The sequence below is a fragment of the Carcharodon carcharias genome, chromosome 20, assembly GCF_017639515.1.
Source record: "Carcharodon carcharias isolate sCarCar2 chromosome 20, sCarCar2.pri, whole genome shotgun sequence".
Lineage (NCBI taxonomy): Eukaryota > Metazoa > Chordata > Chondrichthyes > Lamniformes > Lamnidae > Carcharodon > Carcharodon carcharias.
The window spans coordinates 105,201,424-105,216,593 of NC_054486.1; the positions used below are offsets into that span (position 1 = coordinate 105,201,424).

The following is a 15,170-nucleotide window of genomic DNA, read 5'->3' on the forward strand; positions in this document are numbered from 1 at the left end:
ACACAGCAAGAGGCCTTTCAGCCCATCGGGCCTGTGTGACTCTTTCAAAGAGCAATCCATTCAGTCCCACACATGCACTCGCTCCCTTCTTCTCCACAATTTTGTTGTTTTTTTTTCAAAAATACTCCCTTCAAGTATTTATCCAATTCCCTTTTGAAACTCCTGTTGACTCTGTATCCGTTCCCCCCTAGTCAGGCCGTGCACTTCAAATCCTCACTACTCATGTCTTCCTTCATGTTGCCTTTGGTTCTTTTGCCAATCGTCTTCAATCTGTTGCATTCTCCCGCTATTGGAAACAGCTTCTCTTTTATTTACTCTCATCAAAACCTTTCACGATTTTAAACCTCCCGATCAAGTCTCCTCCGCTCAACAAAGGGGGAGACGTACAGTGCAAAGCCAGCCTCTTGCCATTCTAACAACTGCCTCCAGACACAAGGCAGTGATCTGAGACACAAGTGAGAATGCGCTGCCTCACCCCAACAGCTTTTTGCCCAGCGCCTGTTAAATTGTTACTGGGCAGGGAGAGTAAAAGCGCCACCAATACTGAGCAGAGATTGCCACCGTGCGACAAGGCGGTAAAACCTACAGCGTGCGTCAAACGCCGAGAAGATCTGCCTTATCTGGTCGTAGCGATCTTGGGCTGCCATCTTCCTGCTCATGAGGTTCGTGAATTGTTCGAGGGGTAAGCCTGGAAAAAGGGACACAGCACGTGATAGGTTAATGCCCTGTGTGCAAGCTTATTCTTCCATCCCTTTCCTGGCCTGCGCCCCACCTCCCAGTTCAGAAAATTTGCCCAAAACTTGATGGAGCGTGTTACATGGATCTCAAGCCAGATGGTGAAGTTTGAAACTAGACGCAAATCCTTCTGTTGGAAAATAGGCTTATTTACAGGACGCAGCATTACATGTGCCTGCCTCCTACCTACCAAGCCATTGTCCCAGCAGGATCTCTCTATTTTATTTTATTTATTTTTGAGTACAACAATTAAACAAATGGGTAACAAATAAGCCAATCAAATTGATGGCCCCCTAAAAAGGAGCACTGTAACAGAAACAAGCCTCCAAAGGAAACTTAAATAATTAAATTAAAACGTTGAAGGCTTTTGTTACAGTTGCTTTTGAATAGGACCAAATGATCAATAAAACAAGCTAACGAAAAAGGGTGGGTGCAGCGGTGAGACAGCCCCTCATGGAGCACAGTAACAAAGATCAAAACGTCAAAGGAAACTTACAAAATCAGATCAAAATATCGTTCCAGGGGTGGGGTTGGTGATGCACCTCAGGCCACCGACTGCAGAAAGCCTCTAGTGTACCAGTGGACACCGCGTACTCCCACTCCAGGGCCACCCAGCTGCACACAGCTGCAGTAGAGGGGCAGGCAGTCGGGTCAGATGACCCCCTCGACTGACCGCTGCCTGGGCCTGTTGGCCGCCACCTTGGCCAGGCCCATGAGCAGGCTAACGAGGAGGTCCTCCTCCCTCCTCCCTACCGGGTGGCCAAAGATCAGGACGTCTTTCTCTATAGGATTTCCAAGACAGACTTTATTGGACAACAGGGTCTTCCAGAGTTTGAAGGAAGAGGGGTCAGTCTTCCTTTATACATGCTCAAGGTACTTAATCAATCAATGTCCTTTACCTGTGCACCTTTAACCTTGATAATACAAGTAACATATCATTTACAGGCTAGGACAGTGTACGCTGGGCGCTGTTAGTTAGTTGTGCATCCTTCAGCTGAAAATTGCTTTGCTGGAAGTGAGAGCTAATGGTGACATGGCAAAGGCAACAGGGCATATGGCACCTCAGGCAATTGTGGGGAAACCAACAGTCTATCTCCTTAACCAAAGAGATTTAAGGGTTGAGAGGAAAAGCAGGAGAAGGAAAAACGGTGAATTAAAAAAAAAGAGTCTAGCTTTTATATAGCGCTTTTCACAGCCACTGGCCTTGTCAAAGCACTTTAGGAGCCAATTAATTACTTCTGAGTGTAGCCATTGTTGTAATGTAGGAAACACAGCAGCAAATCTGTGCACAGAAAGCTCCCACAAACAGCAGTGCGATAATGACCAGATAATCTATTTTTTTGTGATCACGACTGAAGGATAAACATAAACACAGGGAATAACTCCTCTGCTCTTCTTCAAAATAGTGCGAATGGATCTTTTACATTTGCCTGAGGAAGCAGATGTGGTTTCAGTTTAACATTTCATCCTGAAAGACAGCACCTCCAGCACTCGCTCAGCCCTGCACTCGAGTGTCAGTGTAGATTTTTGCGCTTAAGTTCTGGAGTGGGCCTTGAACCAGGAACATTAGCGATTCAGAGGCAAGACTGCTACCCCCTGAGCTAATTTAAGGTCAAATATAAGTCAAATCAGAGAGAGAGAAATAGAGGGGAAGAAGATTGGATTAAAAGATAAATAAAAAAAGAGGAAAAGCAAGAAATAAAACAAAAATGTTAAAATCTCAAAGAAGAATTTACTACATACAGGAATGAGGCTCCACGGTTTAAACTGTTCCCTTTCTGGGCCGGAGAGGTTAATTGGTATTGTATTATAATGACCATATTATTGAAAGGGTGCTTACACTGTTGATTACCATCCCTAACTTTGTGGCAATTTTATGGTAAGTAACGTACAAATACAGCAAGTTCTGAAAAATAACAGGGGGGATTCATGTGAGATACCGTTGGGGTGAGACAAGGGAGGGGCATAAATCAACCAGTCAACTTGTGTACCCCTAATTTCCTTCACCTCACCATTGACGGTCATAAGTATCTGCTCTAGCTCTGGAATTCTGCCCCTTAGCCTTTCCGCCTCTCTTCCAGAGAAGAGGAGATTTATTCCCCATGTCTTGGCTGATATTTATAGAAATGTATGGGCAGGAGTAGGCCAGGCTAAGTGAGTGGGCAAGAACATGGCAGAGAGAATATAATGTGAACAAATGTGAAGTCATCTACTTTGGCAGAAAAACAGAAAGGCAGAGTATTTCTTAAATGGGGAGAGGTTGGAAAGTGTGGGTGTCCAAAGACACCTGGGTGTCCTTATCCATGAGTCACTAAAAGCTAGCATGCAAGGTGCAGCAAACAATTAGGAAGGCAAATGGTATGTTGGTCTTCTTTACAAAGGGATTTGAGTACAGGAGTAAAGATGTCTTGCTGCAATTGTATAGAGCCCTGGCGAGACCGCACCTGGAGTATTGTGTACAGTTTTGGTCTCCTTATCTAAGGAAGGATTTACTTGCCAGAGACAGAGTGCAGTGGGCGGGGTTCACCAGATTAATCTTTAGGATGGCAGGATTGTGGAGACTGGGTCTGTATTCTGTAGCGTTTCGAAGAATGAGAGGTGATCTCATTGAAACTTACAGGGTAGATGTGGATAGGATGTTTATTCTGGCTGGTGAGTCTCGAACAAGGGAGCACAGTCTCAGAATAAGGGTAGGCCATTTAAGACTGAGATGAGGAGGAATTTCTTCACTCAGGAGGGTGGTGAATCTTTGGAATTCTCTACCCCAGAGGGCTGCGGAGGCTCAATCATTCAGCATGTTCAAGGCAGAGACCGAGAGATTTCTGGATAAGAATTACATCAAGGGATAGGGGGGGAAAATGGTGAAGAGGTAGATGATCGGCTTGAATACCTCAACTAACATCACTAAGGCAGGATAACAGGTCACTATCAGATTGCTGTTTGTTGGAGCTTGCTCTTCTCAAATTGGCTGCCACGTTTCTTACGTTACAGCAATAGCTACGTTGTAAATCTACAGCATTTAAGTATGTCCTGAGGGTGTGAAAAATGCTATAGAAATACAAGTCTCTTTTTTTAAAAAACCTCTCTCTCCTCTTATAATAGGCTCCTTAAAGCCTACCCTCTTTGACCAAGCTCGTGGCTATCTGTGCCAGAGATTCACAATCCATGCCAGCTCGCTTAATCCTCTACTTGCTGAACGATTTTCACATTAATAATGACATGTGCGGCTAACACAGCCATTATTTTTCCAGCAGGATTTGTCCCATTAATTTCCACTGATATCAGAAAAGATCCAAGTTCAATTTGCAACTGGCATTAGTTAGTGGTGGCGGTGTCAAAAATCAGGGGGGAGCCCCACTCCTGGTCACATTAGAGATTCCAGCTCAAATGTGGGTGTGTGTTGGGTCGAGCAGCACAGCTGTGATGCCTGCTGCAGTTAAATAGGCAGCCAGCACACTCAGTCTGGGCTGGTACATGAAGGACTGCTTGGGTCAAAAAGCAGAAATCACTTGTGGTATCATGTCCCAGCCCAAGTGAGCACCTTCAAGATATTACAACAACAACATCATGCTTTTACATAGTGCCTGCAACAGAGTAAAACATTCCAAGGCGCTTCCCAGGAACACCAGTTGAAATGTGACACCGAGCCACTTAAGGAGACATTCAGACAGGAAACAAACAGCTTGGTCAAAGAGGTAAGGAGTGTATTAAAAGTGACAGAGAAGTAAAAAGAGAGAGTTGCATTTCTATAGCACCTTTCACAACCTCAGGACATATCAGAATGCCTTACGCCCAATGAAATACTTGTGTAATGTAGGAAACACAGCAGTCAATTAGAGAACAGAAAGTTCCAACAAACAAAAGCGTGGTAATGATTCCGTCTTTGTGACGTTAGTTGCAGGGTAAACATCAGCCAAGACACAGGGGGATAACTCCCCTGATCTTTGAGAGACAGAGGGGTTTAGGGATGCAATTCCAGGACTGAGGGCAGATGCTTATGGCTGTCAGTGGACAGGTGAAGGACACTGGGGATTGTACAAGTTGCCTAACATGCTGGGCGTGATAAAATGATAAAAGATATCTGATGGAATGCTAAAAGAGCACATCGGTTCTTAGGGAAATATCAGCATTGCACTGAAAAAAGTTAAATATTGCATGAAAACACAGATCTCTTGAGGTGATAAAGGGGTTCTATAAATACAAACATCTTACATTTAAAGGCTATCACTATCTTCAGTGCCAGCTCACTCAACTCTGAATCAGAAGGTCATGGATTCAAACCAACACTCAGTGTGGTACTGAAGGAATGCTGCACTGTCAGAGGTGCCATCTTTCAGATGATACCTTAAAAGTTGAATCGAGGCGAGGCCTCATCTCTCCGTACATGTGGACGTAAAAGCTCCCATAGAATCATTCACTCAAAGGAAGGGCAGGCAAGTTCTCCCTGGCATTCTGGCCAACATCTCTGCCTCAATTGCATCATCTGGATTAACACGCACCGGGCAGCACCAGGAGAGGGCGGCACTGTCAGAGGTGTCCGGTAATCTTTACGTTCTGCCCATTGCAGCTCTTTCTCTTTAAGCACAAAGTGTTGGGAAGTGCAATACCTGGCAAGTGGTTTTCCAGCACTGCGGCCATCATCACATTTGTCTCCATCTGTAACAGATGATTTTTTAAAAAAAGGTTGGTTTTACTGAGGTGGTATGTATGACATGTAGTAATTCTCAAATGGCAACTATATTGGCACACAGACAAGTCAGGAGTGTGATGGAATACTCTCCACTGGCCTGCATGCATGCAGCTCCAACAACACTCAAGAAACCCAGCATCATTATCAATCGAAGCATAGATTACAAAAGTAGGGAGGTCATGTTGGAGTTGTATAGAACCTTGGTGAGGCCACAGCTGGAGTACTGTGTGCAGTTCTGGTGGCCACATTATAGGAAGGAAGTGATTGCACTGGAGGGGGTGCAGAGGAGATTCACCAGGATGTTGCCTGGGATGAAACATCTAAGTTATGAAGAGAGGTTGGATAGACTTGGGTTGTTTTCGTTGGAGCAGAGAAGACTGAGGGGCGATCTGATTGAGGTGTACAAGATAATGAGGGGCAAGGACAGGGTGGATAGGGAGCAGCTGTTCCCCTTAGTTGAAGGGTCAGTCACAAGGGGACATAAGTTCAAGGTGAGGGGCAGGAGGTTTAGGGGGGATGTGAGGAAAAACTTTTTTCCCCAGAGGGTGGTGATGGTCTGGAGTGCGCTGCCTGGGAGGGTGGTGGAGGCGAGTTGCCTCACATCCTTTTAAAAAGTACTTGGATGAGCACTTGGCACCTCATAACATTCATTCAAGGCTATGGGCCAAGTGCTGGTAAATGGGATTAGGTAGGTAGGTCAGGTGTTTCTCACGTGTCGGTGCAGACACGATGGGCCGAAGGGCCTCTTCTGCACTAAGAGATTCTGTGAGATCATCCAGGACAAAGCAGCCCGTTTGATCAGTAACCCCATTCGCCACCTTATTCACTCCCACCACCATCGACGCACAGTGCCAGTATCCACAAGGTGCGCTGCAGCAACTCACCGAGGCTCCTTCCACAACATTTTCCAACCCACAAACTCTTAACATCTAGAAGGACAAGGGCACCAGGCACATGGGAACACCGCCACCTCTAAGTTCCCCTCCAAGCCACTCACCATCCTGACCTCGAACTATATCGGCCGTTCCTTCACTGTCGCTGGGTCCAAAACAGGAACTCCCTCCCTAACAGCATCTGTGGAGAGAGAAATGGTTAACGTTTCAAGTCCGTATGACTCTTCTTCAGGGCTAAAGAGAAGTAAAAGTGTGATGATAATTTATACTGTTTAAGGGGGTTGGAGTGGATGAAGCTAGACAGAAGGTCAGTGATAGCTGGGGGCAAAGGAGAGATTGACAAAGATGTCATGAACAAAAGGACAATGGTAGTGGTAAGGGCTAAAGGAGGAGCTGATAGTGGCATTAAGGTAAGAAAGCAGAATAATGCCACTATCGACACCTCCTTTAGCCCTTACCACTACCATTAACATCCTCTTTGTCCTTTTGTTCATGACATCTTTGTCAATCTCTCCTTTGCCCCCAGCTATCACTGACCTTCTGTCTAGCTTCACCCGCTCCACCCCCCTTAAACAGTATAAATTATCACACTTTTACTTCTCTTCAGCTCCGAAGAGGAGTCATATGGACTCGAAACGTTGACTGTTTTTCCCTCCACAGATGCCGTTAGACCTGCTGAGTTTCTCCAGCATTTTCTGTTTTTGATTCAGATTTCCAGCACCTGCAGTATTTTGCTTTTATCTAAGATCATGGCTGATTTGATTGTGGCCTTAACTGCACTTTCCTGTCTAACACCCCCCCCCCCCCCCCCCCCCCCCCCCCCCCCCCCCACCTCCCCCCCCAAACCCCACCCACCCACCCAACCCTCAACTCTTTTGTTAATCAAACATCAGCCCAATTAAACCTTGAATATGTTCAATGATCGGCCTCCATTGCTCTCTGGGGAAGAGAATTCCAAAGATTAACCACCCTCAGAAGAAATTTCTCCTCATTTCCTCCTCAAATGGGAGGCCCTTTATTTTGAAACTGTGTCCCCTAGTTCTGGATTCCACCACCCCCCCTCCCCCTCAGCATCTACCCTGTCAAGCCCCCTCACGTTATATGTTTCAATAAGATCACCTCTCATTCTTCTAAACTCCAATGAGTACTGGCCCAACCTGCTCAATCTTTCCTCAAGATAATCTCTTCATCCCAGGAACCTACCTAGCTGCACCTCTTCTTAAGACAAATATAGTCCTTCCAAACCCTTCCGCCTCTCTCCTCCTTTACAGCTCTCCTTAAAAATACCACCTCTTCCGGTCACCTGTCCCAATATCTCCTTTACCTGAAACAAAAACAGAATTACCTGGAAAAACTCAGCAGGTCTGGCAGCATCGGCAGAGAAGAAAAGAGTTGACATTTTGAGTCCTCATGACCCTTCAACAGAACTGAGCGAATATAAGGAGACGGGTGAAATATAAGCTGATTTAAGGTTTGGGGGGGGGGGGGGGGGGGGGGGGGGGGGGGGGGGGGGGGGGGGGAGAAGTGGAGGGGGAGTGTGGTTGTAGGGACAAACAAGCAGTGATGGGAGCAGATAATCAAAAGATGTCACAGACAAAAGAACACAGAGGTGTTGAAGGTGGTGATATTATCTAAACGAATGTGCTAATTAAGAATGGATGGTAGGGCACACAAGGTACAGCTCTAGTGGGGGTGGGCTGGAAAGACTAGCAGGGCATTAGAGATTTAAAAATAATGGAAATAGGTGGGAAAAGAAAAATCGATATAATTTATTGGAAAAAACAAAAGGAAGGGGGAAGAAACAGAAAGGGGGTGGGGATGGAGGAGGGAGCTCAAGACCTAAAGTTGTTGAATTCAATATTCAGTCCGGAAGGCTGTAAAGTGCCTAGTCGGAAGATGAGGTGTTGTTGCTCCAGTTTGCGTTGGGCTTCACTGGAACAATGCAGCAAGCCAAGGACAGACATGTGGGCAAGAGAGCAGGGTGGAGTGTTAAAATGGCAAGCGGCAGGGAGGTTTGGGTCATTCTTGCGGACAGACCGCAGGTGTTCTGCAAAGCGGTCGCCCAGTTTACGTTTGGTCTCTCCAATGTAGAGACCACATTGGGAGGAATGAATCAGGTAGACTAAGTTGGGGGAAATGCAAGTGAAATGCTGCTTCACTTGAAAGGAGTGTTTGGGCCCTTGGATGATGAGGAGAGAGGAAGTGAAGGGGCAGGTGTTACATCTTTTGCGTGGGCATGGGGTGGTGCCATAGGTGGGGGTTGAGGAGTAGGGGGTGATGGAGGAGTGGACCAGGATGAGGACTCGAAACGTCAACTCTTTTCTTCTCCGCCAATGCTGCCAGACCTGCTGTGTTTTTCCAGGTAATTCTGTTTTTGTTTTGGATTTCCAGCATCCGCAGTTTTTTGTTTTTATCTCCTTTACCTGGGTCAGTGTTAAACTTCGCCCAGATACAATCCTGTGAGGCGCCATGGGATGGTTTATACTACATTAAAAAGGTGCTATATAAATGCAAGTTGCTGTTCTCTGTCGCCAGTTCCAATGAAAAGTATGTCAAATGAACTGATTTTCTCTACCCCAGAGGCTGCCTGATCTGCTGAGTGTTTTTAAGGATTTTGTCTTTACACTTTAAATTATCCCTCATTGCCAACATCTGGTCCTGTGACTTTTGTTTGAGGGAATAGCAATACCTCCAGGGTAACAAGCGAACCCACTCTTCCGAGTTCTGATGAAAGATCATTGGCCAGAAACTCTAACTCTGTTTCCCTCTCCACAGGTGCTGCCTGACCTGCTGAGTAGTTCCAACATTTTCCGCTTTTTATTTCAGTCTCGATATGCTACCCTGCCTGCACTCCAGCACCGTGGGTGTACCTACCCTGCCTGCACTCCAGCACCGTGGGTGTACCTACCCTGCCTGCTCTCCAGCACCGTGGGTGTACCTACCCTGCCTGCTCTCCAGCACCGTGGGTGTACCTACCCTGCCTGCTCTCCAGCACCGTGGGTGTACCTACCCTGCCTGCTCTCCAGCACCGTGGGTGTACCTACCCTGCCTGCTCTCCAGCACCGTGGGTGTACCTACCCTGCCTGCACTCCAGCACTGTGGGTGTACCTACCCTGCCTGCACTCCAGCACCGTGGGTGTACCTACCCCACATAGATTGCAGTGGTTCAGGGTGGCAGCTCACCACCATTTTCTCAAGAGCAATTAGGGACGGGCAACAAACGCTGGCCTGGACAGCAATGCCCGCACATATGAATGAATGAATAAATAAATAAAATAAATAAAACTCTCCTGGCCTGCCTCTTGTCCAAAACTCTACTGCCTGTATATCCTAAAATCACACCAATTCCCGTTCACCTCACCTCTGTGCTCGCTGACTGCACCAGCTCCCACCAGCTCAGTTTTTAAATTCTCATCATGGTTTTCAAGTGGTTGAATGGCCTCGCTCTTCTCAATCCCTGGGGCCTCCTGCAGTCCTATGTCCTGCCCGCTGAGATCTCAGGGTTCCTCCATGTCTAGCCTCCCAATTTTAACTGTTTCGCTATTCAGCTGCTGAGTCCCTAACTTCTGAAAACCTACCGTCTTGACTAAGCTTTTGGACACTTGCCCTAATATCTCACGGGACTCAGTGTCAAAATTCGTCTGATGACACTCCCATGAAGCACCGAGATATTTTACTAGGTTAAAGGTGCTACATAAATGCAGGCTGTTGCTTTTGGTAGACACAGCAAAGTACTTCTCAGCCCCTGCTCCCATGCCCTGTGATAAAGCCAAAGTGCTGCTCAGATCTCTCTCTCTCTCTCAACCTTGCCCAATTTCAACACTAAGATAAAAGCAAAAAACTGCGGATATTAGAAATCTGAAACAACAAAAACAAAAATAGCTGGAAAAACTCAGCAGGTCTGACAGGGTCTGCGGAGAGGGATACAGTAAACGTTTCGAGTTCTGGTAAAGAGTCATACAGACTCGAAACATTTACTGTATCCCTCTCCGCAGACGCTGTCAGACCTGCTGAGTTTTTCCAGCTATTTTTTGCTTTACTTAGCCAATCCCAAGTTTGATTGCAGTACAAGGCTGCCATCTACTGTTCAAAACAGTTCGTGCCCGGTTCCACTCAGCACAAGTCATAAAAACCATTTAACCACCTCTGTCACCCGGGCTCTAATCCAGCCCCACGGAAAAAGAGTCTCGGCAATCCTAATCCAACAGACTTGACTATTTTGACACGCTCCTACTCTCCATAAACTCGGGGGTCATCTGAAACTCTGCTACCCGCACACAAGCTCGCACCGAGTCCTGTTCATTCGTCAGCTCTGTGCCGGCCGACCTGCACCGGCACCCGATTCGGTGATGCCTCAATTTTAAAATTCTCACCCTGGTTTTCAGATTTCACCTTGGGTCCCTCGATCTCTGCATTCATTCTAGCCCCACGACCCTGTGAGACCTCTGCACTCCTCCGATTCTGGCCTCTTGAGCATTCCCGATTGTAATCTCTCCGCCACCGACAGCCACCGTTCTTAAAGCCACCTCAGCCCCAAGCTCTGCAGGTTCTCTGGTGAAGCTTCGCTAACCTTTCTCTCCTCCTTTTGGGTGGCGAGAAAAAACAGGACTTGATCCTTCCTGGTGTCGTGGGCAACCTGACGCATCAGCTGTGGGTCTTCCCCCAGCTGCCCCTGTCAGCAATGGCTTTGTATCATTCCTTCACTCCCAGGACATCACCCAGGTCTCAGCGTGGCTTTCACCGCTGAAGTGCTACTGCTTAACCCAGGACAAGTGGGTCAGCTGCTCGTGGGGTGTCACGGGAGGGCGTCTGCTACAGCCAACAATCATTCTTCCCCTTGACTTGTCTCAGTGAGCAGCACATTCCCCCTCAGAGTCCGAAGTTTAAGTCCTACTTGAGCACCGAAACCTAGGCTGACACTCCCAGTGGAGTACTCAAATCAATAGATCCAATGGCACTAGCTTAAAGAGCAGGTGGGATCTCACCACGTCCCGGACAATATTTATTCCTCAGCCAACATCTAAAACTCGTTGATAAAAACAAAAAAAACTGCGGATGCTGGAAATCCAAAACAAAAACAGAATTACCTGGAAAAACTCAGCAGGTCTGGCAGCATCGGCGGAGAAGAAAAGAGTTGACGTTTCGAGTCCTCATGACCCTTCCACAGAACTAGAACTCATTACCGGGTCATTATCACACTGCTGTTTCTGGGGGCTTCCTGTGTGCAAACTGGTTGCTGCTTCCTACATTACAACTGTGCACCGAGTGCTTTGGGATGTCTGAGGTTGTGAAAGGTCTTATGTAAATGCAAGCTCTTTCCTTTTTCAGCTGAACTCTGTATTCTCTTCACCACACTGCCAGTCTTCCTTCCATTCATCTCAAACATTTTTTGACTTTCCCCAGCCATGATTACACCTGTGGCCCCTGCACTTTGGAATTTTGTTCCTCATTTCCTCGCTAGGTGGGATATGATTCACACCCAAATCAGACTGGAACATTTCAGACCCTGTAACAGCAGGTGGTTTAAATCTTACCTGTACAGATTAATTCAAACATCTCCAAAGTAGACCTTTTCTTAAAAATTTCTTTCATAGGACGTGGGCATCACTGGCAAGGCCAGTATTTATTCCCCAAACCTAATTGCCCTTGAGAAGGTGGTGGTGAGCTGCAGTTCATGCTGCAGTCCTTGTGGTGCAGGTACACCCAAGGTACTGCTGGGAAGGGAGCTCCAGGATTTTGATCCAGCAACAGTGCATTCAGCCCACCTTTGCCTTGCCAGCTCTTTGTAAGATGTATCCAATTAGTCCTACTCCGGTCTGCTCTTCCCCCATTGTCAAATTCATTGCTCATACATTGAGGAATGAATGAATCTGGAGCCAGTCTTCCTTAATTCAGGTTTACTCACAGAGTAAAGCCAGAGACTCCCTTTTACCCTCCCCAACACCTGGTGTAAACTGGTTTTTACACACTTGGAATAATCCTTTTGAATAATTCTTTTCTCTAGTTGGTGACAGCTGCTCTCAATTGCAAACTAGACAGCGTGCACTCCATTGTAGCAGGATTACAACATTCGCATCCATAGCTCTGCAACCGTTTCCCCTTTATAAATATATACCCAATTGCCTTTCGAAAGTTAACAATGAGCCTGTTTCCGGCACACTTTCGTTCCAGATCGTAGCAAGTCACTGTATCAAAATAAAAAAATTCTCATCTGCCCTCTGGCTCTTTTTGCCAATTACTTTAAAGTTCTCTGGAAAGCTTTATTTTTTTTTAAAAAAAACAGAATTACCCTTGTTAACTTAGCAAAAATAGATTTTAAAATGATCTGGAGCATCCAACCACAACGTCCTCTCTTGATTATGAGGTGGCCGCGCTCTTCAGTCTGAAAACTGCTGAGACAATCCTCATCTCAGAGCAAGCACGGTCACTGTGGGGGCGGAGGGGGAGGGGGAAAGAGTTGGGGGAGGCGATGCAGCTCTAGGTCTTCAAACAATAGTTTTTTTTTCCATTCTTTCCTTGGAAGTGTGTGTCACTGGCAAGTGGGGAATTCAGCGATGGTAATTTCATTGAATGTCAAGGGGAGATGGGTGCGGTGGTGGTCGCTGCCTGGCACATGCGCAGTGTGAGCGAGATGCCCAACCAATTAACTTGGGTCAATTAAGATTTCCAAGACCGAGTTCAGCAGATTAAGAGCGTCAAGGGATTACGGAGCGGATGTGGGACGATGGCACACAGATCCAATTGAAGGACGGAGCAGGCAAAGAAAGCTGGATGACCTCCTCCCATTGCCACACGCCTCAGACCCCATGTTTGACAGCACACAAAATCCATTCTAGCCTCAGCACTGAATGGGGGCGTCAGCATAGAGGTTTTGTGCTCAAGTTTCTGGAGTGGGACTCGAACCCACAGCCTTCGGAGTCAGGAGGGTGGGAGTGCTGCCCATTGAGCCATGGCTGATGTAGCATTTAAAGTTGCTTCTTAAGGGCAGGTTTCAATGAGCTGGAGTGTGAACCTCTAAAACGCAGCGCTGTTACCTTGGAAGGTTTATATCCAAACATGGTTACCACTGCAACCTTGAGATCTTCTCTGCTCAGATAGCCTTTCTGACCCAAATCACATTCTCGAAAAACCTGGCAAAGGAACAACAAATACGTTCTTCAAGTAGAGAGAGAAAAAAAGTAACTACACGGCACTCAACCCCCAGACCTCCCTGCCACCCGCCCCCACCAAAATAAATATTAAAAAACTGGTTCATGTTTCAGGTATCTTTGAAGGTCCATTTTGAACAAGAGTCTCAACTATAGGAATCACACCGCAGAGACACCGCCCATTGTGCCTGTGCTGGCTCTTTGAAAAATCTATCCAATTAGTCCCAATGCCTCCAATCATCTTTCTCACAACCCCTGCAAATCTTTTCCCCTTTTTAAACATACGTCCAATTCTCTTTCTGAAACAGCTGCATATATTTTCTTACCCCCAGGTGTCAAGAGGGGCTGTTAATTTCACAGAGCCCGGGGCTTAGTGAGTGCTCAGAGTTTCCAAACTATTGTTACCTTACAGTCTACATAGCGAGGGGGTTGCAAGGGCCAGGGTGGTTAGACTGAAGCTAATCATTCTGAGAATGAAAAAAAAATCTAGTCTTCCCCCAAGCATGAAGCTCACATTCACAGCTTGTACAGGATTGGATTGTTTGCCTGTTTCTAGTTCCTCTTTCAAGGAGCTGTCAAATCCAATTTGAATGTAGCTTCAAGGTGCTGCTCAGGCCAGGACACAGGCTTACTATCCACAAAACCATTGTCTCACGTGAGTATTCAAATATAATGCCAGGGTGAAAGCACACACAATGGCCACTGAGTGGAGCCTGTGTGCGCTTTCAAACACCATCAACATCAACTTCTCTCTAAAACAATGGCTTGTTACAGCACAATATACAATTTAAGCCAGTCACATTTTTAAAGAATTCTTTTAGTCCTACAGCTCTAAAATTATATTAAAACCTTCCTTCTCCTTAGCACCTGGAGACATTTTAAATGGTTATAAAAATGCAAGTTGTTATTAGTAATTGAATTTTGTTAATTTTATTTCCACGTTACCATGGTTGAATCTATTTTACATTAATTTATTTTTAAATGACCTTAATGTTATTGTCAGCAGTAAAATAAGATGCAGCCATGTAGCAATTCCCATAGAGTAACTCAGCCCCCGAGTCCCCAAAGCCTGTCCACCATCTACAAGGCACCAGTCAGCAGTGTGATGGAATACTCCCTCCTTATCTGGATGAGTGCAGGTGTGTACAGCACTGCAGCAACTCACCAAACCCATGACTGCTACCATCTGGAAGGAGGACAAGGGCAGCAGACACATGGGAACACCATCACCTGCAAGTTCCCCTCCAAGTCACTCAACATCCTGACTGGGAAATATATCGCCGTTCCTCCACTGTCACTGGGTCAAACCCTCCCTAACAGCACTGTGGGTGTACCTACACCACATGGACTGCAGCGGTTCAAGAAGGCAGCTCACCACCACCTTCTCGAGGGAAAATGAGGGATGGGTAATAAATGCTGGCCCGGCCAGAGATGCCCACATCCCACAAAAGAATAAAATTAAGCTTCACTGGGCATGCTCAAAGATGTGACTTACAGAGTTAAACTGGACAGAAACAGCCTTTGGTCCAGACGATTCCTGTGTGTCTGGGTCTGTGTTTGGCTGCTTTCTGCGCACGGAGAAAGCCAGCATTTTAAATCTCAGCTGCTCCACGATGTACATTAGATATCTCAGTTACATGGGCAGACAGGAGAAGCTGGGGTTGCCTTCCTTAGACCAAAGGAGGTTTAGTGGAGAGTTGATGA

At 46.5% G+C, this 15,170-nt stretch overlaps 1 protein-coding gene across 2 annotated transcripts in view; it reads right to left on the reverse strand.

The window, feature by feature from the left end:
• efcab11 (EF-hand calcium binding domain 11) overlaps positions 1-15,170 on the reverse strand; it is a 97,243-nt gene that overhangs the window by 80,667 nt on the left and 1,406 nt on the right. For both annotated transcript variants that reach the window (XM_041213948.1, XM_041213949.1), the window contains exons 2-4: positions 13,353-13,448; positions 5,343-5,391; positions 587-688 (exon numbers count right to left, since the gene is read on the reverse strand). In XM_041213948.1, coding sequence (XP_041069882.1) covers positions 587-688; positions 5,343-5,391; positions 13,353-13,448 — 247 coding nt within the window. The remainder of the gene's footprint in view (positions 1-586; positions 689-5,342; positions 5,392-13,352; positions 13,449-15,170) is intronic.